This window comes from Aspergillus piperis, assembly GCF_003184755.1.
Source record: "Aspergillus piperis CBS 112811 unplaced genomic scaffold BO85scaffold_1, whole genome shotgun sequence".
NCBI classification, from domain to species: Eukaryota; Fungi; Ascomycota; class Eurotiomycetes; order Eurotiales; family Aspergillaceae; genus Aspergillus; species Aspergillus piperis.
In genome coordinates, this window is record NW_020291591.1 from 166,733 (window position 1) to 193,214 (window position 26,482).

The 26,482-nt window shown below is 50.4% G+C and overlaps 10 protein-coding genes across 10 annotated transcripts; 4 read left to right on the top strand and 6 right to left on the bottom strand.

The window, feature by feature from the left end:
• The first annotated feature begins 41 nt into the window (after positions 1-41).
• pmp47 (putative peroxisomal membrane protein Pmp47) lies at positions 42-1,167 on the top strand. Its single transcript, XM_025658891.1, has 2 exons — positions 42-202; positions 257-1,167. The coding sequence occupies exons 1-2, from the start codon at positions 78-80 to the stop codon at positions 1,116-1,118; spliced, it is 987 nt and encodes a 328-aa protein (XP_025520475.1). The 5' UTR covers positions 42-77; the 3' UTR covers positions 1,119-1,167.
• A 597-nt stretch (positions 1,168-1,764) lies between these two features.
• Positions 1,765-5,438, top strand: BO85DRAFT_473281 (WD repeat protein; the record flags this gene model as incomplete). The annotated part of the gene is made up of 2 exons (XM_025662615.1): positions 1,765-1,931; positions 2,024-5,438. A coding segment is annotated over exon 2 (3,273 nt), but the record flags the coding sequence as incomplete, so codon positions are not given.
• A 181-nt stretch (positions 5,439-5,619) lies between these two features.
• BO85DRAFT_443891 (uncharacterized protein) lies at positions 5,620-7,072 on the top strand. The gene is made up of 2 exons (XM_025658892.1): positions 5,620-5,861; positions 5,955-7,072. Exons 1-2 carry the CDS (start codon positions 5,776-5,778, stop codon positions 6,763-6,765), a joined length of 897 nt encoding a protein of 298 aa, XP_025520477.1. The 5' UTR covers positions 5,620-5,775; the 3' UTR covers positions 6,766-7,072.
• Positions 6,988-8,437, bottom strand: BO85DRAFT_443892 (uncharacterized protein). The gene is made up of 3 exons (XM_025658893.1): positions 7,835-8,437; positions 7,537-7,629; positions 6,988-7,418 (listed from the first exon to the last, which is right to left on the bottom strand). The coding sequence occupies exons 1-3, from the start codon at positions 8,337-8,339 to the stop codon at positions 7,192-7,194; spliced, it is 825 nt and encodes a 274-aa protein (XP_025520478.1). The 5' UTR covers positions 8,340-8,437; the 3' UTR covers positions 6,988-7,191.
• A 575-nt stretch (positions 8,438-9,012) lies between these two features.
• Positions 9,013-11,359, bottom strand: BO85DRAFT_433177 (putative AMP-binding enzyme; the record flags this gene model as incomplete). The annotated part of the gene is made up of 4 exons (XM_025658412.1): positions 9,013-9,118; positions 9,185-10,775; positions 10,829-11,084; positions 11,186-11,359. The coding sequence occupies 4 exons, from the start codon at positions 11,357-11,359 to the stop codon at positions 9,013-9,015; spliced, it is 2,127 nt and encodes a 708-aa protein (XP_025520479.1).
• A 2,183-nt stretch (positions 11,360-13,542) lies between these two features.
• Positions 13,543-15,720, bottom strand: BO85DRAFT_2322 (putative arginine transporter). The gene is made up of 2 exons (XM_025654782.1): positions 15,212-15,720; positions 13,543-15,111 (listed from the first exon to the last, which is right to left on the bottom strand). The coding sequence occupies exons 1-2, from the start codon at positions 15,420-15,422 to the stop codon at positions 13,631-13,633; spliced, it is 1,692 nt and encodes a 563-aa protein (XP_025520480.1). The 5' UTR covers positions 15,423-15,720; the 3' UTR covers positions 13,543-13,630.
• A 2,135-nt stretch (positions 15,721-17,855) lies between these two features.
• On the bottom strand, positions 17,856-18,511 carry BO85DRAFT_482459 (MARVEL domain-containing protein; the record flags this gene model as incomplete). The annotated part of the gene is made up of 3 exons (XM_025663100.1): positions 17,856-17,964; positions 18,089-18,365; positions 18,427-18,511. 3 exons carry the CDS (start codon positions 18,509-18,511, stop codon positions 17,856-17,858), a joined length of 471 nt encoding a protein of 156 aa, XP_025520481.1.
• A 326-nt stretch (positions 18,512-18,837) lies between these two features.
• Positions 18,838-20,054, bottom strand: BO85DRAFT_2532 (uncharacterized protein). The gene is made up of 3 exons (XM_025654953.1): positions 19,535-20,054; positions 19,374-19,415; positions 18,838-19,112 (listed from the first exon to the last, which is right to left on the bottom strand). The coding sequence occupies exons 1-3, from the start codon at positions 19,770-19,772 to the stop codon at positions 18,937-18,939; spliced, it is 456 nt and encodes a 151-aa protein (XP_025520482.1). The 5' UTR covers positions 19,773-20,054; the 3' UTR covers positions 18,838-18,936.
• BO85DRAFT_443901 (O-acetylhomoserine aminocarboxypropyltransferase/cysteine synthase family protein) lies at positions 19,903-22,244 on the top strand. Its single transcript, XM_025658894.1, has 6 exons — positions 19,903-20,387; positions 20,456-20,510; positions 20,574-20,657; positions 20,742-21,101; positions 21,175-21,743; positions 21,812-22,244. Exons 1-6 carry the CDS (start codon positions 20,338-20,340, stop codon positions 21,993-21,995), a joined length of 1,302 nt encoding a protein of 433 aa, XP_025520483.1. The 5' UTR covers positions 19,903-20,337; the 3' UTR covers positions 21,996-22,244.
• A 684-nt stretch (positions 22,245-22,928) lies between these two features.
• Positions 22,929-26,428, bottom strand: BO85DRAFT_2569 (Nrd1 complex RNA-binding subunit). Its single transcript, XM_025654992.1, has 8 exons — positions 26,175-26,428; positions 25,844-26,089; positions 25,461-25,563; positions 24,263-25,312; positions 24,138-24,171; positions 23,906-24,074; positions 23,645-23,849; positions 22,929-23,576 (listed from the first exon to the last, which is right to left on the bottom strand). The coding sequence occupies exons 1-8, from the start codon at positions 26,292-26,294 to the stop codon at positions 23,275-23,277; spliced, it is 2,229 nt and encodes a 742-aa protein (XP_025520484.1). The 5' UTR covers positions 26,295-26,428; the 3' UTR covers positions 22,929-23,274.
• Between the last annotated feature and the right edge of the window lie 54 nt (positions 26,429-26,482).

Consider the following 26,482-nt stretch of genomic DNA (forward strand, 5'->3'; position numbering starts at 1 on the left):
CCATCATAGTATAATATCGATCAGCTTTCTTGACGCACCTATTCCGATAGACAAAGAAAATCACCGCGTTATCGATCATGTCTCAGTCTAACATTGAAGGGCAAAAGAAGGCTATTGCAGTGTCTGCTGCGGTCCAGCAGAGTGACAACATGGCACATGCATTGGCGGGCGCTGGAGGCGGTATACTGTCAATGCTCTTGACGTGCGGCAACACCTCCCGTTAATGGAATCAGCGTTGACATCCCATATGTTGTAGTTATCCCCTGATAACCCTCTCCACGAGAGCGCAAGTCGAATCCAAGCGTGCCCATTCCACGACGTACGACGCAATACGCCGCATCATTCAACGAGAGGGGGTTTCTGGGCTCTATTCCGGTCTTGAATCTGCGCTCTTTGGCATCAGCGTCACGAACTTCGTCTACTACTATTGGTACGAATGGACGCGTTCGGCTTTCGAAAAGGCGGCTGCGCGGGCGGGGCGGTCCTCAAAGAAGCTCACGACGGCGGAGTCAATGATCGCGGGCGCTATCGCCGGGAGTGCGACGGTCCTGATCACAAACCCTATATGGGTTGTAAACACCAGAATGACAGCCCGCAAGTCCGAGTCGGAGCAAGAAACATTGCCAGGGACTCCTCCCAAGAAGTCGCGGGCCTCTACAATTAGTACATTGTTGGACTTGCTCCGGCAAGAGGGGCCCAAGGCTCTCTTTGCTGGTGTTTTGCCAGCCCTCATTCTGGTTATCAACCCGATTCTACAGTACACAATCTTTGAACAGCTGAAGAATATTGTGGAGCGTCGTAGGCGTATGACGCCAAAGGATGCGTTCTATCTTGGGGCGCTTGGTAAGATACTGGCAACTTCGATCACCTATCCCTATATTACAGTGAAGAGCCGCATGCATGTCGCTAGTAAAGATGGCCCTAAGGAGAGTCTGAACGGGAGCCTGAAGAGAATCGTCAAGGAAGAGGGTTTTGTGGGCCTTTACAGAGGTATAGTACTGACAATGGGGGAGCCATGCAAACTTATGCTAATATCATATGACAGGCATTGGGCCAAAGGTCACACAGAGCGCCATTACCGCAGCTTTCTTGTTTGGGTTCAAGGACGTTCTTTATGACCTTATGGTCTCTCTTCGTAAGAGGAACCGGGCAATTTCCAAGTGAAACATGTGATCTGAAAGAAACTCCTTAAAGCACCCTTGCCAAATGATAAATGTTACTTGGGCCCAGAAAGTCCTACTGATTGATCCCCTCATCGTGTACCTCGGCCCCCTGTATTTCTTTCATTGATCTGAATATATTCTGTACATATATGTTGTTTTATTTGCTTCGGCACGATTACTGCTTACTGGGCGATCCTAGAAATTGATATGTCTAGGCTTGCATCCATGCAGGACTAAGCCTTTCTCTGACTGGGCCTGGTCCCTTTGCTATCGCACCAACGGATTGATTTGGTGATGATGTATAGGTGATCATGGCATCCCACCGTAGTGACTGTAGGCACCTCTCCCAGTGAAAAGTTCCGTCAACCCTGTAGAGACCATAAAGAGTAGAACTGGTAGAGGAAAATATAATAGACTACTACTTTGAGCCTCTTACTAGCCTGGTATGAAGCTACGGTATTAGATAGTAGTTACTACTACTCGATAAGGAGCCGCGGCTCGATTACATGATTGGCCCTAGTGCGCCTGATCCGTGAGACCCGACCGCCTGCCTTTTACAAGAATATAGAGCACTTTATCCAGCGCGTTCGCGCGTCGCAGTCGACGCGCAGGATATATAGTATTGTTCTGCTGCTGCCCTCAACATTGTGGCTCAGGCGAGGCCCAAGTGAGGTCTGGATGAGTGATGACTATTCGAAGCTGTGCGAAACTCTTGCTGGACTTATGTATCCATACTGGGTAGAGTTCTAATCCTTCCCCTCATATAGTGTTTGTTCCCCGCCAGGCTGTCAAAAATCCATTTTGAGTTAAATTGAAGCCATTAACCGGTGCTGACTTGAGCTTTTATATTGGCGCTACAGCAGGTCCCCTTCGAAACCATCTCCCAGTCTGATTCACCTCCAGTGCTGGCACTCATTCACTGAGCAATTGGTCGACATGCGCCGGCAAGCTCAGTTGTCTTGGTTTGGGATACCTAGTGGGAGACAAGTTATCCGCGCACAATGTCCCGTATACATACGCCAGAGGAATCCGAAGAACTTGCTGTTATTGAGGAAGCTCAGTTCCTCCTTTCACAGTTTATAAGAAACTCCTCCCACCAAAATCGAGGGTCCCCAGCGGCAAGTCGCGGCGATCAAAATACTGCCCCGAAAGAATGCTCTAGGACCGGGGAAGATATTCGGGGAAGCGTCAAGAAGCGCGGTAGGCCGCCTAAGACGCCTAAAACGCGCGTTGAACCTAGATCATCACCAGCGATCACTGGCGAGAACCGCATCACATCCAGCACACCGCAAACACCAGACCCCTTGTATTTTTCCGAACAGGATAGGCCGGATACTGCATCGTCACCAGGAGATGGGCGTGAGATGTCGAGTAACCGACGCTCTCGGCGTGCAAGGTCTGGGCCAAACAACTATTACGACAAGACCAACTATTTGGGTTTCGGCTCCGATGAGGATGTGAGCGAAAGCCCTGCCAGGCCGTCTCCTACCACATCCCGACGACCCAGGTTCTCTAGCATTGCACCTCAACCGAATACTTCGTCATGTGTTCGTGATCGAGATGGACAGGCCCGTGTCATCTATTCTTCACCTCATGTCCAAATTATCAAGTCGCCGTTTAGAAGTCTAAATGATTTGAGATTATCTGGTCGTGCTTGCTATTTATCATTGCGTAGCCCGGGAGAGTACGCCTTGAAGTATCAGAACAGGCCACCGCTGGTGGATGAGATTCTCCATATTGACTTTGACAGAACCGAAATGGCAGCCATCATGGACTTTTTTTGCTTTTGCGGCTTTCAGCGACACGAGGAGATGGACACCGCGCTTTCGGACCAGCTTATCCAGGCTGCTCATGATTGTGATATCTCGCAGAGGGCCTCGAAGAAGATTAGGTGGGTATGTGAGCTTTCGCAGATCATCTCTACCGAGGAAATCGTTGGAATAGATGCTAGTCATGAGTGGCTTTCAGAAGCGATGGCACCTAACTCAAAAGACAAGCGAAAACGGCAAGCCAGAAGCCTGGTAGGAAAAATTCTGGGCTTAGTCCAGGACACGTCTCAAGATAGTCCATTGCTCTTCTCTGGGAATCAGCTCTGGGAGTTGTCCAGGGTTCTACCCTCCGCTCTGGTGCTCAGCCGACGTGGACCTACTGAGATAGACGCCTTTATCGTTGATGCAAAAAGAGGCTGCCTTCCATCCAACCCCTGTGTCATAGAGGCTACTGCATCGGGGTCTCGATGCGCCGAGATAAGCGGGTCTTTGAATAAAATCTTGCAGCGCCGTGAGCTAGGGCTTCGTGTAAAACGACAGCTTCAGTCAAATACCAACAAAGGTTTTAAGCTTGCGAAAACTTGGAAAGATGCCTCGAATGATGTGATTGTCCTGGCTTGGGCACCTGATGGCACAAAATTTGCTGCCGGCGCGACAGCACAATGCGACGAGCATAATATGGAATATAACCGAAATAACAATCTAATTGTTGGTGATATTGTCAACAATGAGTTGATGGAATTACCAGACCACTATGTTCTTCGGCCCCCAGGGAGGAGCGCAGCAAGCCGGACTCTTCATGATCCTCGTCTCTGGATGAGCGTGACTTCCATCGAGTGGTGGGAAGATGCACTCTTTACTGCTAGCTACGATAATACAGTGAAGATATGGAATGCTTCCGGTCGAGATATATCATGCCGCAAGACGCTTCAGCATGATTCTAAAGTGGAAGTTATGGCTCGCTCCCATTATGAGCGGAATTTGCTCGCAACAGGCACACGTTCAATAGGTCTTTGGTCATTAGCAGAGTCAACCCACACTCTCCTAGAGCTTCCTAGGGCGCGATCCAGAAAGGACAGAGAACTGGTACCTACTTCTTTAGCATGGGGGACCATTAAGGAAACCGGAAACATTCTGCTTGCCGGGATGTGCGAAAAGGGTGATGGGACACTGCAGACGGGTCTGTTGGCAGGGTGGCGAATAGGCGAGGCATCAATATTACCTATGCAATTTTCCCCAAACTCTCAGAACATGTTTGACATTAAATGGCATCCCACCTTGCCAATCTTTGCAGCAGCAACATCGATAGGTCATGGCCCTGTCAACAAGGCCTACAAGGATACCAGGTCCTTAGTCCGAATGTATCAGCCCTTATCATCAAAAGTCTGCACCATGGAGTTTGAGTGTCCGGCGCTAGATATTAACGACGCCTATATTTGCCCTATGAACCCGAGTTACGTGACAGCCAGTTGCACTGATGGAATTACCTATGTTTGGGACCATCGTCGCCCAGACCGAATTCTTCACAAGCTCCAACACGGAGAGCCTCTGAATCAGATAGATGAAACAATCAGCAGGGAGCAAGCTGATGTTGGCGTTCGTTTGTCTCTATGGGGTGATAGGATTGACGAATTCTACACTGGGTCTTCTGACGGCGTGTTGAAGAGATGGGATATCCTTAGAGCCCCGGAAGATGTGCTCGTTCATGATACGGCCAGATTTGACGAGGAAATCATGTGCGGTGCCTTCTCCGAAGATAAGTCCAATCTGCTGGTCGGCGATGCTGCTGGGGGTGTCCATCTTCTATCCCCCGGCCCGTTTACAAGCAACGAGGGCCTTTCTATGAAATTCAAGCCTTCATTACAACCTCAACTGCAGATGTGTCCTGATGGGCATGTATCTAATCCTGAATCAGGGATTAAGGCGGGCGCAGAACTTCTGGAGTCAGGGAAGCTCATCAGACACCCAACATACGGAGTTGGACAAGGACCATTTTATGATGGTCCCTTTGCAGCCTGGGCTCGTCCGGAAAACACCCCTGAGCATGAGATTGCACAAACCCGACTGAAAGAAGAGGTGCAGCTACGGCAACTCGATGGTCCGCCCCCCGATTGCAGGATCGGGCTAGATACAGCCACCCAGCAGGATGTTAAGGCGCAGATTAAGCTGGCACATATTCGGAATCGGCGGCGCAATCAGAACAAGAGAACACTGGATGGGCTTACAGAGCCTCTTGCATATGCCGGGACAGATGCCGTCGATCCCGTTAGCGATGTACCCGATAACTACAAGCGCAGGTTGCATCATGTTGTATCACCACCAGTTTCTATGCCACCGAATATTGGGCTCATTGATCCAGTTAGGAACGCGGAATGGAGGTCCGGCTCGAATGTCATCCATTTTGCCGAAGTTCAAACGGCCCTACAGGAGGTAGAAGAGGCACTCGAGGAAGACTTCTGGTGGCCGCCCAGCAGTGCCATCGATGCTAACATCCGAGATGTTGACGGTATTTAGACTGGAGCCTGACGAAATTGGTTGGGAGACCGCTGATCCTATCAAATAACTCCTGCGGCAGGAAAGTCATTCCTCCAGGATGAATGATGTCAACGGTGTGCCGGCCAATTACATCACGTGGCTGAGCAGCGCCACGGGGCATTGCTGGGTGGGCTTTACTTCGATATCCGTACCTTAGATTGTAGTCGGTACTACATATATCTCTCTCTCGAATCCCAGCTCTTTGGCCATTATAAACTTGCTACTTCAACTGTCTTGGCAGTGCTTAAGCCTTAGCCGATCCATTCCCGGCCCCCGTCTTCGCATATCTGATCGTCACACCACCACAGATGTCATTTGCTCCTCCCTCCGGGCCCCCGCCTCCTTCAGTACCTGAAGGATGGAAAGCCCAGTTCGACGACCGATATAAGCAATGGTAAGACCTTATTTCACATCTCCGCCATCATACCCCAGTCGCGAAAACATATTCATCCTGCAAGCCGAAAGAAACTAACGCCCAGTGTCAAAGGTTCTATGTAGATCTACGCACCGGCAGATCACAATGGGAACGTCCCGAGGGTCCAACTTACCAGGAAGACTCGCAGAGACCACCCAGCGGGCCACCGCCATCATACGACGCCTCTAGTCCTGGTCCTCGGCCTAGTTCAGCGGCGGCCGGCGGCGACAAGAAACCTCTGGGCTCAAGAAATCCGTACAACAGCCAGCCGGATTCTACGTTAGAGAGCGATGCCCGCTTAGCAGCTCAGCTACAAGCTGAAGAAGAAGCCCAGGCTCGTCGCAGAAGTCCGATACCACCAGCACAGGCACAATCTGGCGCTGCGTCCGATTACTATGCCGAGAACTCCTCTTCCCGCGTGCAGTCCCCCCAGGGACCATCAACGTCACCTGCGCCGAAACAGGAGCGGAGCAGGGGCTTCTTGGGCAAATTAATGGGAAGACATTCTGGCGGCGGTAGTAGCAGCAGCAGCGCTGGTGGTATGGGTTACAGTCGGCCACCGCAGCAAGCAGCCTATGGGTATCCTCAGGCTGGATACGGTGGCTATCCTCCTCCACAGCAGGCCGGGTATGGTTATTCTTCGTATCCGGCACAGGGTGGCTATTATGCACAGCAGCAGGCGCCGCAGCGGCGACACAATGGGATGGGAACTGCGGGGGCTGCGGCGTTAGGTGTGGGGGGTGGTCTGCTAGGTGGGTTTTTGTTGGCGGATGCTGTGGAGGATCTTGGACATGACTTTGATGGTCCGCCTCCGGGTGATTATGGTGGTGGTGGTTTTGATGGAGGGGATTTCGGTGGTGATGACTTTGGGGGTGATTTCTAGACATGTTGTCGTGTGTGGTGAGCTACGCCGGAAGAGGCGGTTGATGAGTTATGAGCATTGGGAGGTTAGCAGTTGTTGACTACTCTTGTTCTCTGTTGGGGTTTCTTCTGTTGCTTCTGGCTTGCTTGTTTGCTTACTTTCGGATCATCGTCGTCTTCTATGTAGATAGTATTACTTTCCCATAGCCTAATGTGTTATGAAGATGCATGACAGAAGCTAGGTATCGTTCTGTAGCTGATCGATAATCAGACCATTAGTTCTAACTCTAATCTCATCCCGCCGAGTCTTTCGGGAACAGGGCCATTTGAGGAGCTTATTATACATGGACACATCGATATCTATCCATTGAGCACGCACCGCAATCCATATACACACATACCATACCATCCTCTAAACCCCCACACGATACTGTAATCGTACAACGCTTCAACCCCTTCTCCGCGACGCACCACCGCCCTCCCGGCCCGTTGTAGCAGCCGCTCCCTCAGTCGCAGCTTCTGCACCAGACGCACCGGGTCTAGGAGTAGCACCGGCCATCCAGCCAGCCAGGTCGAAGTTCCCGGGAGCCCCGCCACCAGCCATAGCACTTGTTGCGCCTCCGATAGGAGAAGAGCGAGACTGTTTCTCGAATTCGGCGCGCATTTCGGGGTCCACTGATAAGAGTGCATGTTAGCAAGGGAGTTATTCACAAGATAAGATGTAGCGAGAGATATATAGAGAGAGAGGGCGGAACAAGAGGAGTGGAGTCTAGTGACTTGGGACAGCACATACTATTCTCCATCAACTTGGGCATTCCAAAGGTGAAACCGAGAGCCACCAAAGCCATCAGGATCATGGGGTTCTTAAACAAAGCCAGGGGAGAGACTATATCGACGATATCAATCACAGTCAGCAATCCGAAATTCCGTAGAGATGGAAAAAGCAAGGTTCGAAGGCACGCGCGAGCGCTCAATGGGGATCGGAAGTAATTCACTCAATGGACAGACACCATTGCGCAACGCATGCTCCTCGCCCATCATAGCTAACAACAAGACCTAAGAGGGAAGTCCTAGGGTGAGAAAAAACATACACTTCGACCTCTCCTCATAAAAGCCTCTCCGGGCCAGAACCTTCGCCTCAACCATTACAGCTTCTTCAGCTCCACTGTTACCACCGCGGGGAGCACTCGCATCGAAGACGAACTTCTCCGCGCCGCGGTTATCCCACGGGTTCCCGCGAAAGGTCTCCCAGATACCCAAGACAGAGCCATCGGCAGCGACGTCGACGCGAAGGGGAGCGAACACATACTCCGGGGAGCGGATGTCGAGGAGGTAGGATTCGGGCTGCGAGGAGGCGGGGAGGTGGTGGAAGTTGAAGGTTGCGGAGCGGGAGAGGGGTGCAGTGAAATGGTGGTCGTCGTTTGTGTTCTTCGTGAAAGTAGTGAGAGTCGCATGGGTATTGGCAGGGAGGACGTTCGGGTTGGGGAGGATGGTCGAGGGAGGGATGGTGATGGTGAGATGACGGGCGGCGGATGCTGCGGTTGCTAGTGTTGAGGCAGAGAGCAGGGAGAAGAGGGAGAAAAGAGACAGATGCATGATGGGCAACAGATGCTATTCTAATAAGTGCAGCTGGTCAATGCAGTATGGGTTTTGAAGGGTGGTAGTGTCCGCAGAGGAATGCGGAGGTTGTTAGTGGACGGTGGAGGTGAAGCTATTCCGATGGATGATCTCAACGGCAGCGCCAGTGCCAAGCGCCGGCCGGCTAACGGTGAAGTCACAGCGCCACCTGGGATCCTTACCATCTTTTTACTGCAGCTTGCAACAACAACTAATTTAATTACTGATCATTCTGTACAGTTTAAAGCTGATGATATCTATGCACTTCACAAATGTATGGATTGAGCTTTAAGCGATTCATGCTCTATCTTTGAAGCTTTAGGTAGCACTTACGCTTTACGCCGCTATCTACTATATATCTGGCTGAATCCAGACAGCCAAAGTGCCTATATGCCGCGAACATGATGTTTAAAAATAATAGTATATAATATGTACTCCTAACCACGGCCGAGGCTGGGCGTGTGGCTTCTGTTCTCGCCCTGAACAACCCCGAGACCTGCCCCTCAAAATGAAAACAATATGGACAGCATATGCATGAAACAAGAGGGCAGTCGGTTATATGTACAATGTGGTCTGGAGGGGTTCCCACAACAGATGATGTCACAATGCCGGTGGTAGAACAACAGTACATGGGCGAACAAAGCGCCATCTCTCATAGCTTAGCCTTGGGGGCATGCTCTTCAGCCAATGCCTCGGCATAGAGATCGTCCAAGACCTGACGATACTTCTTTGTGGTGGGCGGACGCTTCAGCTTTAGCCTAATTGATAGGATTGCGGATTAGTATATATAATCATAAGTGAAGGGTGGAGAGGTGATTACTTACGTCGGCGTAAGCAGGTTGTTCTCGATGGTGAACGGGTCAATCATCAGTGCGCAGTTCTTGATTCTCTCATATCCTGCAAGCTTGTGCTTCTTGGCAATCCGACTGAGGTCTCTCAATACAGCTTTACGGATCTTGGTGTCGCTGAGAACCGATTTGATGCCCTCGATGTCTGTAGCCTCAATGGTGCGGCCAAGCACCTTGCTGGCAAACACAGCGAAGGTATCGGGCTGGACTCCAAAGATAGCCACCAGGAACGTCTGGACACTATCACCATGGACATAGCCCTGGGCCAAGTAGCCCATTTCCGCCATATAGACACCCTCGAGCCGTTCCGGAGAGATATACTCTCCCTGTGCCAGCTTCAGAACATTCTTCCGGCGGTCAATGATGACGATACGGCCCATCTCGTCAATCTTGCAGACATCGCCGGTCCGGAACCATCCATCCTCGGTCACTGCTTTGGCTGTTTCCTCAGGGTCCTTGAAATACTCGCGGAAGACGTTCGCACCTCGCAACATGAGTTCTCCCCGAGGGTACGGCTTGTCGTCAACGGAATACTCCATATCCGGTAGAGACACCAAGCAAGCCTCGGTAGAAGGAATCAGCCCACCACAGTGGCCAGCTGTCAGGTCCGCGATGGACTGTACACATGCCATGGCATAAGTCTCAGTCAAACCATAGCCCTGAACAACGTCGACACCAAGAGCAACCCGGAGGAATTGGTGGAGTGAAGGGTCCAGAGGCGCCGATCCGGAAGCCAGCATTCTAGTGCGGTCCAACCCGATGGCAGCTGCGACCTTCTTCGCCCAGATCCGATCATACAAGGCATGTTTCCCTGTGGCTTTGCTAAGGTCAGGGTTCTTTAAGTTCGCGGTCTTTGTGGCGACGATGTGCCTCGACAGTGCACCTCTAAAGCCAGGAGCCTCAACAGTCGAGGCGCGGATGGCATTTCCGAATCGAGTGTAGAGGCGTGGAACAGATATGAATCCGGTTGGCTTGAGCAGCTTGAGATCGTCAACGAGCTCTAAGATGTTTCCGTGGAAGTACCCAATCCGGGCTCCTGCCCAAAAGGCCGCATGCTCAGACATCCGAGCATAGATGTGAGCCAACGGCAGATACGATATAATGGTGTCGCCTGGTTTTTGTATGCTGTTAATGAGCGCACCTGAAGCGGAGGCGACGGCATTCTCATGTGCGAGGACTACACCCTTCGGAGGGCCGGTAGTACCAGACGTATAGTTGATGGTAATGGTGTCGGAGGGGGCTGGAGGTTTGCAGGGACGGTCAACCGAAGCACCCAACTCTTCAACCTGGCCTATGGTGTAGACGGAGACATCTTGCCCGGCAGCCATTGACTCAAGCAAAGCACGCTTCGAGTGACCAGCCTCTTCACCGCCGTCCAGGGGGTCCAAGCTGACAATGATCTTGAGGTTAGGCAATTGGGGCTTCAGCCTGAGCAGGGTCGGAATGTGCGGCAGCGAGGTCACAACGCAGGCCAACTCCGCGTGGTTGATGATATATTCTGTCGCATCTGGGGCAAGGACATCGTAGATGGAGACCGAATACAGGCTTTGCGACATGCACGCCAAGTCTAAACCGACCAGAATTAGTGTTGCGCACGTTAGAAGTAACAAGATCGCATACCAGTTATCTGCCACTCGGGGCGGTTCTGACACCATAGACCAATACCATACTGGCCAGGACGGCTGCACTCGTGCTTGTGATGTAGCTCCACTAGACCTGCGCCGAACGCAGCCCGTCGCTTTTGTACCGTCTGATAATCCAACCATTGATATGGACCGTAGGTCTTGGTCGTGGGATTGTACGGACGCCAACCTAGGCAGTGGTTCTTCGGCAATCTGTTTGCAGTGGACTCGAAGATATCGTGTGCAGTAAGGATCTAGAAATGATTTGTGAAAAAAGTCAGACCCATATCCAGCAGGGAAAGGCATATTGTGGTACGATTGCTGATCGCCGGAAGTCATGGGAAGGCAAGCATACTTGAGGATCCAACGACTTCAGGACGCTCTCAGTCGCATTCCAGGCCCGATAAACCTTACTCCGACCCGGCTTCTCCGTTCCAGGCAAGGCAACCGAGTAGGGAGTGCCCTTGGGAGGGCTTTGTCGCAACTCATCGGCGCGAGTAAGATGGAGAGGTTGTTGAGAGAATAGCATAGCGACAGGTGTAATTTACAGCTGATGAAGACGAGAAAGTTAGCATTACAAACACAAAGGCAAGTGTGATTGAGACAGATAACAAAGATCAACTTACAAATCTATGTATTAGTAAAAGAGAACAATGACAGCGAACCCAACTCCCAGGGAGAGTTGTCTAGGAACGACGGCTGGAGGTGGCGAGAGTAGTTTGGTAGGGTCAGGATAAGTACTGAAGAGGGAAACAAGAAAACAAGAGACCGGAGGCGACGGCGAGGGTGAGGGGCGACGGTGGAAGAGGAGATCAATCCCAAAATTTGAAAGGAGAGACTATAAAGGCACTGCCGGACAAGGACAGCAATGAGACAAGAGAGAAGTAATGAGCACTTGGAGTACTACTAGTACTTAGTAGTTGCTGGTGGTAGTAACAGGGCAACTTGCCTACCTGAGGCATGAAGTGCCAAGTTGGGAAAGGGAGGGATCCAGTTGAACCTTCCTTCCCTTACTTTTTTGTTGGTCTCCGAGACGGAATGCGCGCAAATGGCGGCCGCTGACTGGCCAGCGCTCGTGTTCCCGCCACGCGACGTCCCAAACCCTTCCCCCCAAATCCGCAGAACCTCGGCACTTGCCCTGTTGGGGAAGCCACCCCGTTTCATTTCCAGTACCAAGGCATAAGTATCTATCATCAATTTGATGGAACATATGCTTCTTTGGGTTAATCCTCCACGTTTGCATTTCGCTCGAAATTGGTGTCTCTTCCCGCCCGTTGACTCCATACCTCGGTTCTGCAATAGACAATCATATCATAAGTATTAGTCAATAACTATCTAGTAGCCGACCTTGCTGGCAGGCGATCCTTTCCCCCAGTAGCACGCACTCGATGCTGTATAATATCTCCGGACCCCGAAAAAGAAAACTGCGGGCAGACACCTCCAAGTACTGTACGGAGTTCCTTTTTACCCCAAAAAAAGTAGTACAAGCAAAGTACACTCACATCGTAGAACCTATAAATAAAAAGAAAATAAAGTAATAAAGTAATAAAACTAACAATAATTCGTACAGCACTGCATAAGCCCCCCCTAAGAAGTAAGAACCGACTAATTGAACTCCTATTAATTATTTACTCAACTACTAGTCTCCCCCACGCCCCATGAATCAACCCGCAGATGCCGGCGCCCCTCAATTGACGTCTGCCTGCATTTAATACATAAATTCGTTACATGCCAGTCGATATATCCACAAGCTAGGAGGTATAAACCGTGGACTAAGGTTGTACAGATGATCGGGCCCGAGTCTTGTGATATTCAACAACCAGCCGGCACATTGACCTTCTCACATGCTTGCTTTTTGGCTTAACCGATGCCTCCGACAACGCAAGTTAAGAAGATCCTCTGATCCGGCCTTGGCTCATGTTCGCCTCCTAGTCCATCACGTGTAGGTGTAGGTTCCATGTGAAGACCCGGGGATAGCAGTGCCGACTGGTCTCTATTTTCTTTGAAGGGATCCCGTAAACTTTCGTGACGTATATACACTCTTGTAGCTTGACAGCTCTTGCTGATCAACAACACTAGATTGAACCCTACAATAATCCTACTTTTTGGCACTGCGCAGTATCTAACCCTGACCGAATCACCGCCACTAACCATTTACTCGCTAGTATTAATTAATCTGCTCAACGGCGGCTAGTACTACGACTACAGAGTAGCCGCATGTATATGGAGAATAAAGCTCCGAACCATTTAACAAGTAGTCGTAGTTACACTGCAGAACAAGAGTACGTCGATTATTTGCAAACTTTCAATTCCAGGAAAGTTAGACCACAGTCAGTTCGAACGAGACGTTCGACAGTAAAAACCATTTACCAAACTCCATGCCAATGCTGACATCCCAACATGTATACTGTACAGGAGGGGCTCAACCCTTGAACCCAAAAGATATAGACAAAAGCCCCCTCATAAAATGAGGAAAAGACACCCATTCGACCCTCATTCATCATCAACTCATGCAGGTCCGTCTCGCTTTCTCGCTCTCTTTCTCTCTTTTCTTTTATATACCGACAAGCAACAGCTGTCTCAGCAGATGCGTATATGCGTGAAACCCAATTTCTAAGCGCCATATGTATTAACTGAAGGGTTCAGATGTAGAAGTAATAGGAATCTCTCTCTTTGTGTCAACCGATGAGAGGTATGGCGTGAATATGGGAGAATTAAAAACAAGACAATAAAAAAGAAGAAGCACAAGTGTTGTTGACCACGGGCCTGTACCTGAGATGCCCAGAGGGTCGTGATCCTCTCAGCCCAGGAATGAGCGTGCAAGCTTCTGGTGCCACTTGGTGGCGGGAGCCTCCGTTTCCCACGTTTCGTTATCAACCTCCTGGCGGCCCGTATCAATATCGGCCTCAAGAGGATGGACAAAAGATGTCCGGAAGTAGATCTTGTGTCCAACATAGAGCACGACGAAGAGAATCAGACTGATGTAATCGATGAAGAAATCCGTGACGCTAAAACTGGTTATAAAGGAGGTGAAACCTTGCGTGATGATGATGAGAATGTTGAAAAACAGCCCGTACCAGGAATAGTAGGGCTGCCAGATAGCTTTATACGGAAGGGTGTCGCGGGAGATGTCGCGAGCCTTCAAGGCGCGCATGAAAGCAAGATGGCAGCCGTTCAACGATGCCCAAGTGATGAAGCCTGCGACACCGGCGATATTGACGAGCCAGTTGAACACAGTGCTACCAGCATTGGAGACGTTCATGAAACCGAGAAGACCGAAGGCTGCTGTGAAGGCAACGCTATAGTATGGCACACCCTTCTTGGAAGTCTTCTTGAACCAGCGCGGGGCAAAACCTTCCTGAGCCAAACCAATCAAGATACGACTGCCACTGTAAACGTTCGAATTGGCGGCAGAGAGCACCACAGTAAGCAGGACTCCGTTAATAATGTGAGGCAGAACCTTGACTCCAGCAAGCCTGGCCGCAATGACAAAAGGCGACGAGTTGGCATCGTTTCCATCGGTCAGGAGGTTCTCGTTGGTGTAGGGCACCAGAAGACCGATGAAAAAGATGGTCAGGACGAAGAAGAACAGAATGCGATAGAAGGTCTTGCGAATAGCCGCAGGCACCGTTTTGCGAGGGTTTTCTGTCTCAGCGGCTGCGATACCGACCAGTTCTGTTCCCTGATACGAGAAGCCAGCCTGGATAAGGACAGACCAAAAACCGACGAACTTTGCCGTCGAGTCAGGGTGGACACCTGAATAAGGAGCAAAGGGACCCGGGTGAACCCAATAGCGAAATCCGAGATACCCTTCGTCACCGACGCCGGCGTCAATGCAGATGGCGAAGATCATGAACCCAACAACGGTGATGACTTTGACGCTTGAAAGCCAAAACTCCAATTCACCGTAAAAGCTGACAGGCAGGAAGTTCAATAGGGTGATCAGAACCCAAAAGACGGCGATAAAGATAGCGATATTGATGGAGTCGTCCCAAAATTGAATGATCAGACCGGTTGCCGTTAACTCGAGTGCAAATGTACTAGCCCAGGAAAACCAATAGATCCACCCCATAGCGAAGCCAAGACTGGGGTCCACCAGACGAGCAGCGTAGGCCGTGAACGCTCCAGGAATCGGAATATAGGTCGCAATTTCACCCAGAGAGGTCATAACAGAGTAGACGATCGTACCGACGAAGATGTAGGCGATGAGGGCACCAACAGGACCTCCATTGGCAACAGCAGTACCACTACCAATGAACAGACCGGTGCCGATGGTACCACCTAGGAATTGAATGAGCAGGTTGTCACTTCCGGAATGGCCGTCTGTCTTGTGGCAGAAGCAGAAAGGGAAATGACCCCCAAGACAGTCAACAGGACTCACCAATGGCAATCATCTGAAGATGGCGACTTCTCAGCTTCCGCTTGAGATCGGGCAGGGGATTCGACTCGCGACTAGCGCCATGTTTCTCACAGTCGATGTCGTTCAAGTCGGACGAAGGGTTCGTGGGCTGAACCTGGACAGTCTCTTCAGGCGCCATCTTGCCCTTTTCCCCCTCGGCAGACGTGGATTTGACCTTGTTCCCGAAGGCCATGTTAGACCCTCAACGGCCCCAAAATTGGAGGATGCTGATATCCTCAAGGTTAAAGCGTCAGACGTACAGTGTGTATGAGAGTGACGGAAGAGAAGTCACAAAAGTCAAAATCGCGAAAAAGAAGGAAAAAGGAAGCTCGCCGCCAGGACTGTCTCCACCGGGAACACGGTTCGATTGAGTCACCAAAACTCGGAACCGTCCAGTCGTCGAGCTCCTCCTTATAAGCGGGTTCTGCGTGTCGCCTCTCCGAAATCCGCTAGAGATGAATCGCATCCACCTGCGATTTAAGGTACGACCAACACGGCTGGGGATGCATATGCACGTCGAGAGATTATGTATCATGCCTTGTCAACTGGCCATCTTTGCCCGCTGATAAGAGAGGCAACGAATGATGATGATAGTGAATCTAATCGAATTATGTTCCAAGACTGAAAATCTTTAGGTAAAAGGAACAGTCAAGATGAGGGGGTGGGAATGGGGGTTCAGCACCGCCGGATGCAACCTCGCGCAGACATTCTCCTTTGGGTCGAAGTCTGCTTTTTCCCCAGACAACGACCGCGAGTTTATTGAGTTTATTGTAATCATGCACGTTGGTCATGGCCATGCTCTCCCGTAATTTCTTATCAGGTTGTCTTGTGCTTTCCTTCTTCAATTGGGTTGACTTGTCTCCTACACAATAATGGGGCGGTTACATACCTCTCTGGACTCTTGGAGTCTTAGCAAGAGGCTGCTATTATGGATTGTGCGTTGCCACTCGTACGCACTAAAACCTCCTCAACGTGGATTCCTTCTCCATCGACAGCGGGCAAATCTGGGAACTTGGAATAGGTTCAGCGAATGGGTGCGTGATCCAGCTGGCCCAGCAGCGACGCCGGTGCTGGATGGTGGGTCGCGAGATAGGCCTTCCTTGGGCGGAGACAGAGTTTTTCTCTCGTAAGTCGGAAACTTTTAACACGCCTGCTCCTCTCACGACGTCGCGTGGTGGCAAGAAAAAATCATACTAACGATATCTCGGCAGGATAGTGATCGTAAAAGGCAATTGAGAGGTGGTTGGTTGTTACTGCCGCCTCCTTGAACCTACCTTGGATTCCAACATGGATATACAAAAAAATAATCTACCCGGCCTGATGCGCTCTCCAGCTTAAACGGTTGTCAACTCCACTAACCAATGGACTATCATTATCCACCACTCAGCTTCTTTTTCCTTCCCAACTTCTCCTCATTTACTAGAGCCCGGGGACACGTCTGCTAAAATAGTTCCCAAAGCCAATCGGCGAGATCCGAGTAGTCGGCCAGCCCTACTCCGTTGCAGAATTTTCCTTTTTCTATTTTCCTTCTCACTTATTTCTTTCTGGAACGTTGAGCGGACGGATATTCGCGGTGCAGCGAGTCGAACCACGGACCCGTCCCAGTCTCCCTCGGATCCCGAATAGTTCATTGGCACGTTTGCCGGAGACTAGATAATTTTGTCGAGCTTCGAAACATTCTATGGAGCTGCTCGTTCAAGACGGCTTTCCCTCATCTGTTCTTTGGTCTTTCAATTTTCGTATCTATCTAATGTACCAGCATCGTGTACAGGTGATCACGTAGATAAATTTTTCATCTGCATTCCTCTATTACGATCCGTTCTTACTCATGATTTCATTTATCAATTGCATGATCCAACAACTGAATCATCGGTGCGAATGCCAATCCCTGTCATCCGCTGATAGTGTCTCAATGATTCAATGACAGTAAAAAGTGACACGCTGTAGTTCACTAAAAAGCTTATCACTTTTTTCGACGTGCTGTGGGTTTTTTTCAGTGGATCGAATGTAAGCAAAGCTGATTTGCTAATGGATGGAGAACCCTCAACCAATTCATCCAGTAAGCTATCACGGCGGCATATCTGGTTTTCATGCCTGTCGCGCGGCCTCTCTTTCCGCGGTACTTTACTTTGCCTTTAACAGTCATGGCCGTCCCCTACTCAGATTGTACATCAGATCACATCAATCACCAAACGCATTCCACTATTGGCCTTTGAAGGTTAAAGAGACCGAAGAATACTATAATCAATTGAAACACATTTCACATTCCAAGGTGTCCTAGGACTAAGTGGTATCATATGGCGACCCAAATTTCCTAGTAACTAGTAACACATGGGTATCCTGCCGAAACCAGAACAAAGCAGTCAACGATCGATAACATAAAGCGCGACTGTAGTCCGCTGCTTAAACCATATCCTTCTATCCTTCCGAATTATCCCAAATTATCATTGTCATTACCGTCGCCAACCTCGCTGTCCCTGAATCACTGACGACGTAGTAGTCGTTCATAATAATGACGTCATTATCATACTATCGGCGAATTCAGGGCTTCCTCCGCTGCTAGCCGAATAGTCGCTCTACTTTTCATTTCGAAAATGTATCATGGAACCGTCACTATCGACTCCATTTAGACGCCAACGTGGGTATTATCGTTAGGGGTGGGCTTCGTACTGGAGCTGGACCGGGTACGCGAAATGCCGAGGACAGCGAAAACGGAAGTAACCAGAAATAGTACCCTACGCGATCCATGTTAGCAACAATGCACATCAACACATCCTTCAGATCCCGCTATACACCACTAAACATTTCTGCTAGAGCGCTGAAGCTGGCGACGTATCTGGGATCAGAGGGAAGTCATACCACTCGAATGCACCGAAGACCACTGCGGCCTGTAACGCACTGCAACGGCTCCAGTGACAAGCTTCTGTTGGTGGGAGGAATACGGCTAGGGCGATGAATCCTGCAAACCAGAATATCATGGTAATCACTTCGACAGCTGGGATGACGATGCGATGCGCAAACTGGGGGAAGAACACTGGCGCCAAGGCAAGATAGGGAGTTGCGATGAAGGCTGTCCAGCACGCCACGAAAAGCATGAAATTGGGCGAGTCGCTACTATACGCGAACCAACTGATGTCTGTCATATGTCAGCTACTTACAATTCTTCTTTTGAATTGTGATTGAATGACTCGACGAACAGTATGCGGTTAAAGCAAGGACGATTATTCCGAAGAGGGCCTGAATTACCCGAACAGGGTAGATCCAGGGAAAATTCACAGCCATGCTTGATATTGGGAGCTCGCGTTGATGATGGTGCTGATAGACGTCCTATCTACTACACTCAGTCTGCGCGGCGCTGCAGCTTTTTCTGAGGAGTTCGTGAGTTAGCTGACGCTTAGAAAAACGAATGGTGTGGAGGGCAGGAATGATCTTCATATACGTTGGACGAAGAGAACTGTTATGAGCGCATAGCGCCTGAACGATGGCAAGTCACATGCTGTTGCACAGGCGGACGCTGTTTCAAGTTCTCCAGCCAGTGTGCGCTCAAGGCTGTGACGTGGGTGTGAATGGGCTGACGAACAGGCAGTGACTGACCTTTCTAGGTACCTTGCTTGACTGCTGCTATTTCTGTCTCTTCTTCAACGTTTGAAAGAACCAGCGATAATGCACACACATGCAGGCCGAAGACTTATGTTTTTCGATCTTGATTAGGCGACTTTGTGGCGCAGTAACAAGAGTCCAACGAATCTTTCAGACCGCCAGTTGGGCTGGGGAGATTCGGAGCTGCCTGCCCATCCAAGCAAAGGTAGTGTACTTAAGTACACAGCAGAATTACCTGGAAAGAAAATACCGTCATTATTCGGAGGGCCATCTCGTATTGAAACTTTTTGATTCGCGGCGCCTGCAGCATCAGTCGCAGATCCCGACGCTATAATGAAGCTACAATATGAGGAAATTCAGAGAGCTTGTGACTCTGCCTGCAATGCTGGGATGAACGGGACGGGCTGCCTCTCTGGCCGCGAGTGCCTCGGTCCAACGGCTTCCTAGGATTGGTGACTAGGGAAAAGGCCAAGCAGGCGATGATCTCATAAGATCCTTTTTTTGAAATGGTAAGAAATGGTAAGAGGGAAAACAATAAACTAACATAAAAAGTTGGTTTGTACTGTGTCAAAGAGGGCTGAGATGTCTGCCTAGTGAGTTAGTGGCACTACGTACTAGACACTGCCAAGGGATGCCACCTGGACCCTGAGGGCTAAACACATGACGCTTATTGCACAATCCTAACTTATAGGCAGCACCACGTACCATAATTAGTAGTCCTAGTAGTATGAGGACTAGGAGACGGAGATCCCCCGCGTTGGCTGTGTTGTTTAAAATGACGCAAACGTAGATTCTTGCACAATGTATCCATTAAGATCATCGTCCTGGGCCCAATGATAAATATTAAAGTACTATCAATACAAGGTACAGTTTCCCTCCCCAGGAACCGATCTGTAGGCAGTAGATAGCTATGCCCACAGGGGCAGATTGACTGAGCCTGCATGCAGTTGTTGGAAAGGCTTTTTTGGGGCGGCGAAATCAGGCACGTCCGGTTCAATATGTGGGCCTTTCGCTTTTAGCGCCCGGATGAGCCAAGTGAGTGAGTGTATATACTCTCAATACTATAGGAGATCCCACTACAAAGTCGTACTCCATGTTAATTAAGATACTATATTGATTGCATGTTAGTATTTACATAAACATTCAGGAGCAGAACTTAGGACCATTCAGACTACTAGATCAGGACCGAGTATAAGTACTGAGCTAGGAAACGACTACTAAAATGGTCAAGAATTCCTACCGTTCGGGATTCGTCGCCTCCCCCGCCTTTTCCTCCCCTCGTCCTTTGTTCTTGCTCCATCGAATCACGCCATCGTCGTCGCCAATTGCTTAGTCGTCGGTAGATCTACCACAATGCGAGCATGTGTCGTTTCCATGTCACTACCTGTTCCCATTATACTTCTCCCACCTCGGCCAATTTGTCCCCTCATTGTCCTCCCTGTTGAATCCTTGCTTTACTTGGGAGTATACTAGCTGAAGGATAGCGTCCCAATTGAATAGCCAGCAACATGTCCGAATCTAAGCAGCCCCATTTCGAAACTTTACAGCTTCATGCGGGGTATGTGCATACCGACCCCTCCATTGACCTGTCACACCAGATCCTCGCGCTGACATTGCTCTCTCAAGTCATGAACCAGATTCTGAGACCCATTCGCGAGCAGTACCAATCTATGCAACCACCGTAAGCCAATATCTTCAAAGATCTGGTATCATGTGCAGTCGATTCTGATCAGGTCTCTGTTAGTCCTACACCTTCAATGACTCCGCACATGGCGCCAGACTCTTTGGTCTCAAAGAGTTTGGCAACATCTATAGTCGGATTATGAACGTGAGCCTCGACTTTACTCCCCTCATTATAAGCATTGCATCAATAGCTGGTTCTAGTATCAACTAACCTAGAAGAAATAAACAGCCCACTGTGGATGTCTTTGAGAAACGTATCGCCGCCCTTGAAGGTGGTGTCGCAGCCGTCGCCGCCTCTTCGGGTCAATCTGCGCAGTTCATGGCCATATCTGCCCTTGCCCATGCTGGCGATAACATCGTGTCCACCAGTAACCTGTACGGTGGCACTTATAACCAATTCAAAGTCCTATTCCCTCGATTGGGAATCACAACCAAGTTCGTCCAGGGAGACAGCCCGGAGGCCATAGCTGCAGCCATTGACGACCGTACGAAGGCTGTTTACGTTGAGACTATCGGAAACCCCCGCTATAATGTACCCGATTTCAAAGCCATCGCCAAGGTAGCCCACGAAAAGGGCGTGCCCCTAGTGGTAAGTGTAGATTTTAGGGCCCTCGTATAAATTCGTCAAGAGGATTTGCAACTTATATTAGGGTGCTATCTAGGTTGACAATACATTCGGCGCCGGCGGCTATTATTGCCGTCCCATTGAGCACGGCGCCGACATTATTGTACACAGCGCCACCAAGTGGATTGGAGGTCACGGCACCACTGTTGCTGGTGTAGTTGTTGACAGTGGAAAGTTTGACTGGGGAAAGCATGCAGCACGCTTCCCACAGTTTGTTGAACCTTCCGAAGGCTACCATGGCTTGAAGTTCTGGGAAACCTTTGGTCCCCTTGCTTTTGCCATTCGGGTGCGAGTGGAGATATTGAGAGACCTTGGATCAGCTCTGAACCCTTTTGCTGCGCAACAGCTTCTCCTCGGCATCGAGACCTTGAGTTTACGTGCCGAGAGACATGCAAGCAATGCTATAATACTGGCCAATTGGCTTCGCAAGAATGAAAACGTCTCTTGGGTCTCATACCCAGGATTGGAGGACCACCCGAGCCATGAGACGGCGAAGCGCTATCTCAAGCATGGCTTTGGTGGCGTTCTTTCTTTTGGGGTCAAGGGAGGTGCTGCCGCTGGCAGTCAAGTGGTTGACGGCTTTAAGTTGATCAGTAATCTCGCAAAGTAAGTCCATCTGCGGTGGGGGCTGGACTCATCTGAAAAGCTTCGGCTGCTAATCATGTCTGCTACAGTGTTGGGGATATGAAGACCCTCGCTATTCACCCTTGGTCCACGACTCATGAACAGCTTACCGTACAGGAACGCATTGACTCTGGAGTCACTGAGGATGGAATCCGCATCTCGGTGGGTACTGAGCATATCGATGATATCATTGCCGACTTTGAGCAGTCGTTCAAGGCTGCTAGTGCTCTGTAAACTATGCTTTCGCTGGTTACGTTTGAGCTCTTGAAGTCTGGCTTCAGAGGCGGTGGCTGGTTCTGCGCTTATTTCATAGGGACTTGGGGATTGGGTCGAATCAGACACCAGAACGCAGACCCCAAAACGACAACGCGCATGGGCAGGCACTGAGGAATCCCATTGCAGAGGCGGGAACAGACACTTTCACGTACTATTTTGACGATATCGAGATGATACCAATATGAAGCATCTAGTTTTCACTAGCGAGCGGGCCCTTTGTAGAATCCTAATAAAACACTCAAATCAAGATAGTAAAGGGAAAAGGCAATGCCTAATAAGGCCGCCTGGATGGAACGCCTGCATCACCGATTACTACAAGGTTGGATTATACTACGGGCAAGCAGACACACTGGATGGGTAAGATAAGAACCGAGCATCTGATACGTAGCGACTATTCATCATAAACTAGCTCGTAATTTTGCTTCCAAACTGACTACAGAAGCAGCGAGCAGCGCGTACCAAGTGCCCAAGAAGGTTTATGCCTACGATATTGTACAAAAAAAGCGATAGATCCGATCTCAGAACTTATGAATTTAGGTGAATAAGTGGGAGGTCAATTATGCACAGGAAGCGAAGAAGGAAAAAGGTTGGAAACGCAGATGCAGAAGAGACACACGAGAAGCGGTTATCAGCCAACTAGCATTTCGTTTAATAGAAGGAAAAAAGCAAGGAGGAAGACATGGAAAAAAAGTAATACATCACATCACAAGAGCCACCCCTTTCCCGGGGAGAGATGAGCGGTTTGCGAATACAGGTAGATAGAGAAGACAAGAAGCAATAAAAGAAGAGGTAGAAGGAAAACAGATCAGGTCTACTTAGACGCTGAATGGTTCAGTAAGTGTTCGAGCCAGCGAACTTCGGTCCACTCACTTCTCCAACAAGCGCTGTGTGCCGAGACATCTGTTTATGCGACGAATTGAAGCAACAAGGACATAGGGGGAATACATTGTGGAGCCACATGGGAGATGCCGTGCTCTTGACCCGCCTTGAGAACGCCCAATCATAAAGCGTATGCCTTCCGCTGAACAATGAATACGAAAGCGCCAACGCCGATTATTTTTTGGGGGTGTGCGGAAACAGATTTACATGAGAACGTTGCAGAGTAGAAAGAAGGAGAAAAGAGATAGAGAGACAAATGGGAAGAAGAGACAAAGAGAAAATAGTGGTATCAAAACAAGGGAAGAACGAGATGATGGAGAGCAGGGGCTAATTGTCGTTCAAATAGCATGCTTCATAGCTAATTGCTTCCTTGGCCTGGAGGAGGCGGCTGTGCCGCACCGCCAGATCCAGCTTGTGCTCCTCCCATCATAAAGCCGGGAGGGAACATGGGCATGCCGGGGAATGAGAAGCCGAAGCCAGGCACTGCAGGCGGGACACCGACATTGTTGGCATTAGGTATCTCGCGCTCCACCGAGCCACCCATGCCCATCCCGTTGGCAGGTCCCTCGCGCTCCGGCCGACGGAATCGGTCCTGCTGCGTGCGGGAAGAGACAGGTCCACGCTTGCCGCCAGTGTCGGTAGCAATCCTTCTGCTGATAGCTGTTGCAGATCATTAGCTTCATGGTAAACAAAAAACAAGCTTTAAAATAGACATGGTGCTAACAAACCTTTGGAGGATACACCAGCGCCAATCTCAATGTCGGGCTCCTCGACGACCATTCCGGACTCGATGGTCCTTCCGCCAGTGCCACCATATTCGGCGGTGAGCATCCATTTCCGATCAGCCTCCGTTAGTCTTTCAATCGGAATCACACTGATGCCTGTTTGGTAATCACTGCAGTCACGAGGACCGAATCCCACACCCCATCGAGTCTATGATATGAGTTAGCTGAGAAAGAACATGACGGGAAATGAAGTTGAGAGCTTACCCTGAGCTGCATGTCACCGGACTTGTAGGATTCCATGCCATCGCGTGCCATGACGGCATCCTGACGGCTGATCATCTTGATGAAAGCATGACGCTTGTCAATGTTGACGATGCACGTCTGGACGATGCCAAATTTGCTAAAGAGAGAGCGGAGATGCGCCTCAGAAGACCTAAGCATATGTTAATACGTAGTCCAGTAGTTACTATAGAGGGGTATGGGAGAGAAAACGTACGTAACACCTCCAACGAAAAGAGTACGACTCAGGACTATACAACGGCCAGTTAGCAATCATGAACTTTGTGTTTGGGCCTGATTGGCTTCAGGAAGGGGATAAGATAAGTATGGGCAGAAACCAACCTTTAATGTTCCCTTGGCCAATGGAGTAGTCCCACTCGATGAACTTGGGGCCTGGGGGAGGCAAGGTAGGATCCTTGCGAGGAGGAGAAGGAGTGCGACGACGGCGTCCAGGAGGGCTGCGCTGGCGATACTCATTTCCTCTGCGACCGCGCGGGTCTCCACCACGACGTCCCGGGGAGTCGCCATGGTACTCACCATAGACAGGGCTGTCACGACGACGAGGAGGCGAGGCTTCACGACGTCTGTCCCAACCGGGGGAGCGAGAACGGCGGCGGTACTGGCCAGGAGGGGAGCGCATGTAATCGCGATCACGCTCACGGTCCCGGTCGAATTCACGTGACTGGGAGTCGGGCCGAGCGCCCCAAGCGTTGGCAACGGGCTGACCGGGCAGATTGAAAGGCGGAGGAGCCTGGCCGGCGGCGGTCATTCCACCCATACCGGCGGCATTGGACAGGCTGAGAATCTGCAGGGCTGTGGCCCACTGCTCTTGAGGAATGCCTTGGGCAGCCAGCAATTGCAGGAGCTGGAGCTGCTGCTGCAGAGCATCAGGCCCGATTGGGGCAGTCGGCTGAGCCGGAGCTGCAGTCGCCTGCGGCAGTAGCGCGGCCAGTGGGTTTTGCGCTGCTGCCAACGGGTTGGGGGTGTGGTTCTGGCTCTGGGTCTGCGGCGGCGGCGGCACCAATGCCGGGTTTTGAGCAACGCTACTCAATCCCGCGAACGGGGTCGCCATGCTTCCAGCAGCATACGGGTTTACACCAGCCTGTCCATTCGGCGCCTGTGAAGCCTGGTCTACGGATGATGACGCGGGCTGCGGAACCGTACTTTGCTGGGTCAGAGCATTAAGAGGGTTAGTCTGTGCCGCCACGGCCGGGGCTGCGGGGGCTGTTGTGTTCTGCTTGGCCATGTCGGCCAGGGCCTTTAGAATACTGGAGGTGTCTGGTGCCTGTTGAGCAGAAGTGGTCGAAGGCACACCGTTAAGCGGCTGCTGTTGACCTCCCAGCGGCATGTAGTTGGGTGCTGGCGAGCCTTCCGGGGTAGTGGATTCCACATCTAGACAACAGATAAAAGAAGAACGATTAGAGACTATACCAGGACAATTTTTCCAAGTCAAGTGAAGACAGGCGGTTCTAGAGGGCCGCTCGGCTTGACCACGCCGAAATACATGGAAGCATCAGCTGGAGGGGATAATATTGCTTACTTTGTGATGGGGGTGCGTTTAACTTCTCCTTGAACGAGGCAAGCATGGGAGCAGGGAAAGTATAGCCCCGTTCCCAAATGTCGACCAGTTTCTTGATTTTTTCCTATAAGGAGAGGCGGACGTATACGTAAGTTGGACTATTCGTCACCAGACAACGATAGAAGAGAAAAACGAGGCAGAGAGGGGGAAGGGAGCACAGCGGCCACGAATACTATGCATGGCAGCTTGGGCTATACAGCAGGAGATACGGATATCAACTCTTAAAGCAGGCCACCACCAAGGGTTTCTTCAAAGCAAACCCCGGCTTCCTATCGGCCATATGCTTGCCCGCGGCCACTGTGAATGTTTGATGATATAATCTGCGTATTGCATCTAGAGCGTACCTTTTGATCTTCAGGAGCGTTGTTTATGATGTCCGTCATGAGGACAGGTAGCAATTCGGTCACTCTGTTGACACCAGCGGCGAAAGTACCATCGGGAGCAGCACTACCGGATGGCTGTCCTGCCTTGCGCGCTGCTTCTACCCATTGTCGAGTTACAGAGTCTACGACATAGAGTACGCCCAATTTGTGTGTTCCTGGTGCCTTCTTGAAGTGTGTATAGATCTTCTGGATGAGAACGGATTCATTCTGTGACAAGAGAAGAACCATAAATTAGCATGAGATTCTATTGATGAAGCGTTTTGATGATAATGGCGGAAGTGGAAAGTAATACCTGAACGTTTGCCGTGCAAAGCGATGTAATACTGTTGATCTTAGAGCCTGAGACACCCGGGGGCTTGAGTGCCAGCATAGACTGGAGGTAGTTATCCAGTTCTGCTACAGCAGACGACATGGTGGACGAGATTTTTGGGTGTTGACTCGAATCCAGTACGGGGAGAACAGGATACACGCAACAGGTTTCTGTTTAGACTATCGCTTTTCAAGTATATGGTAAACGCGACCGGATAGTACCAAGTTCCCAATGAGCTGTTACTACTGGGAGATCCAGCGCAGCTAAGGTGGCGGTGATGCTTAAGAGAG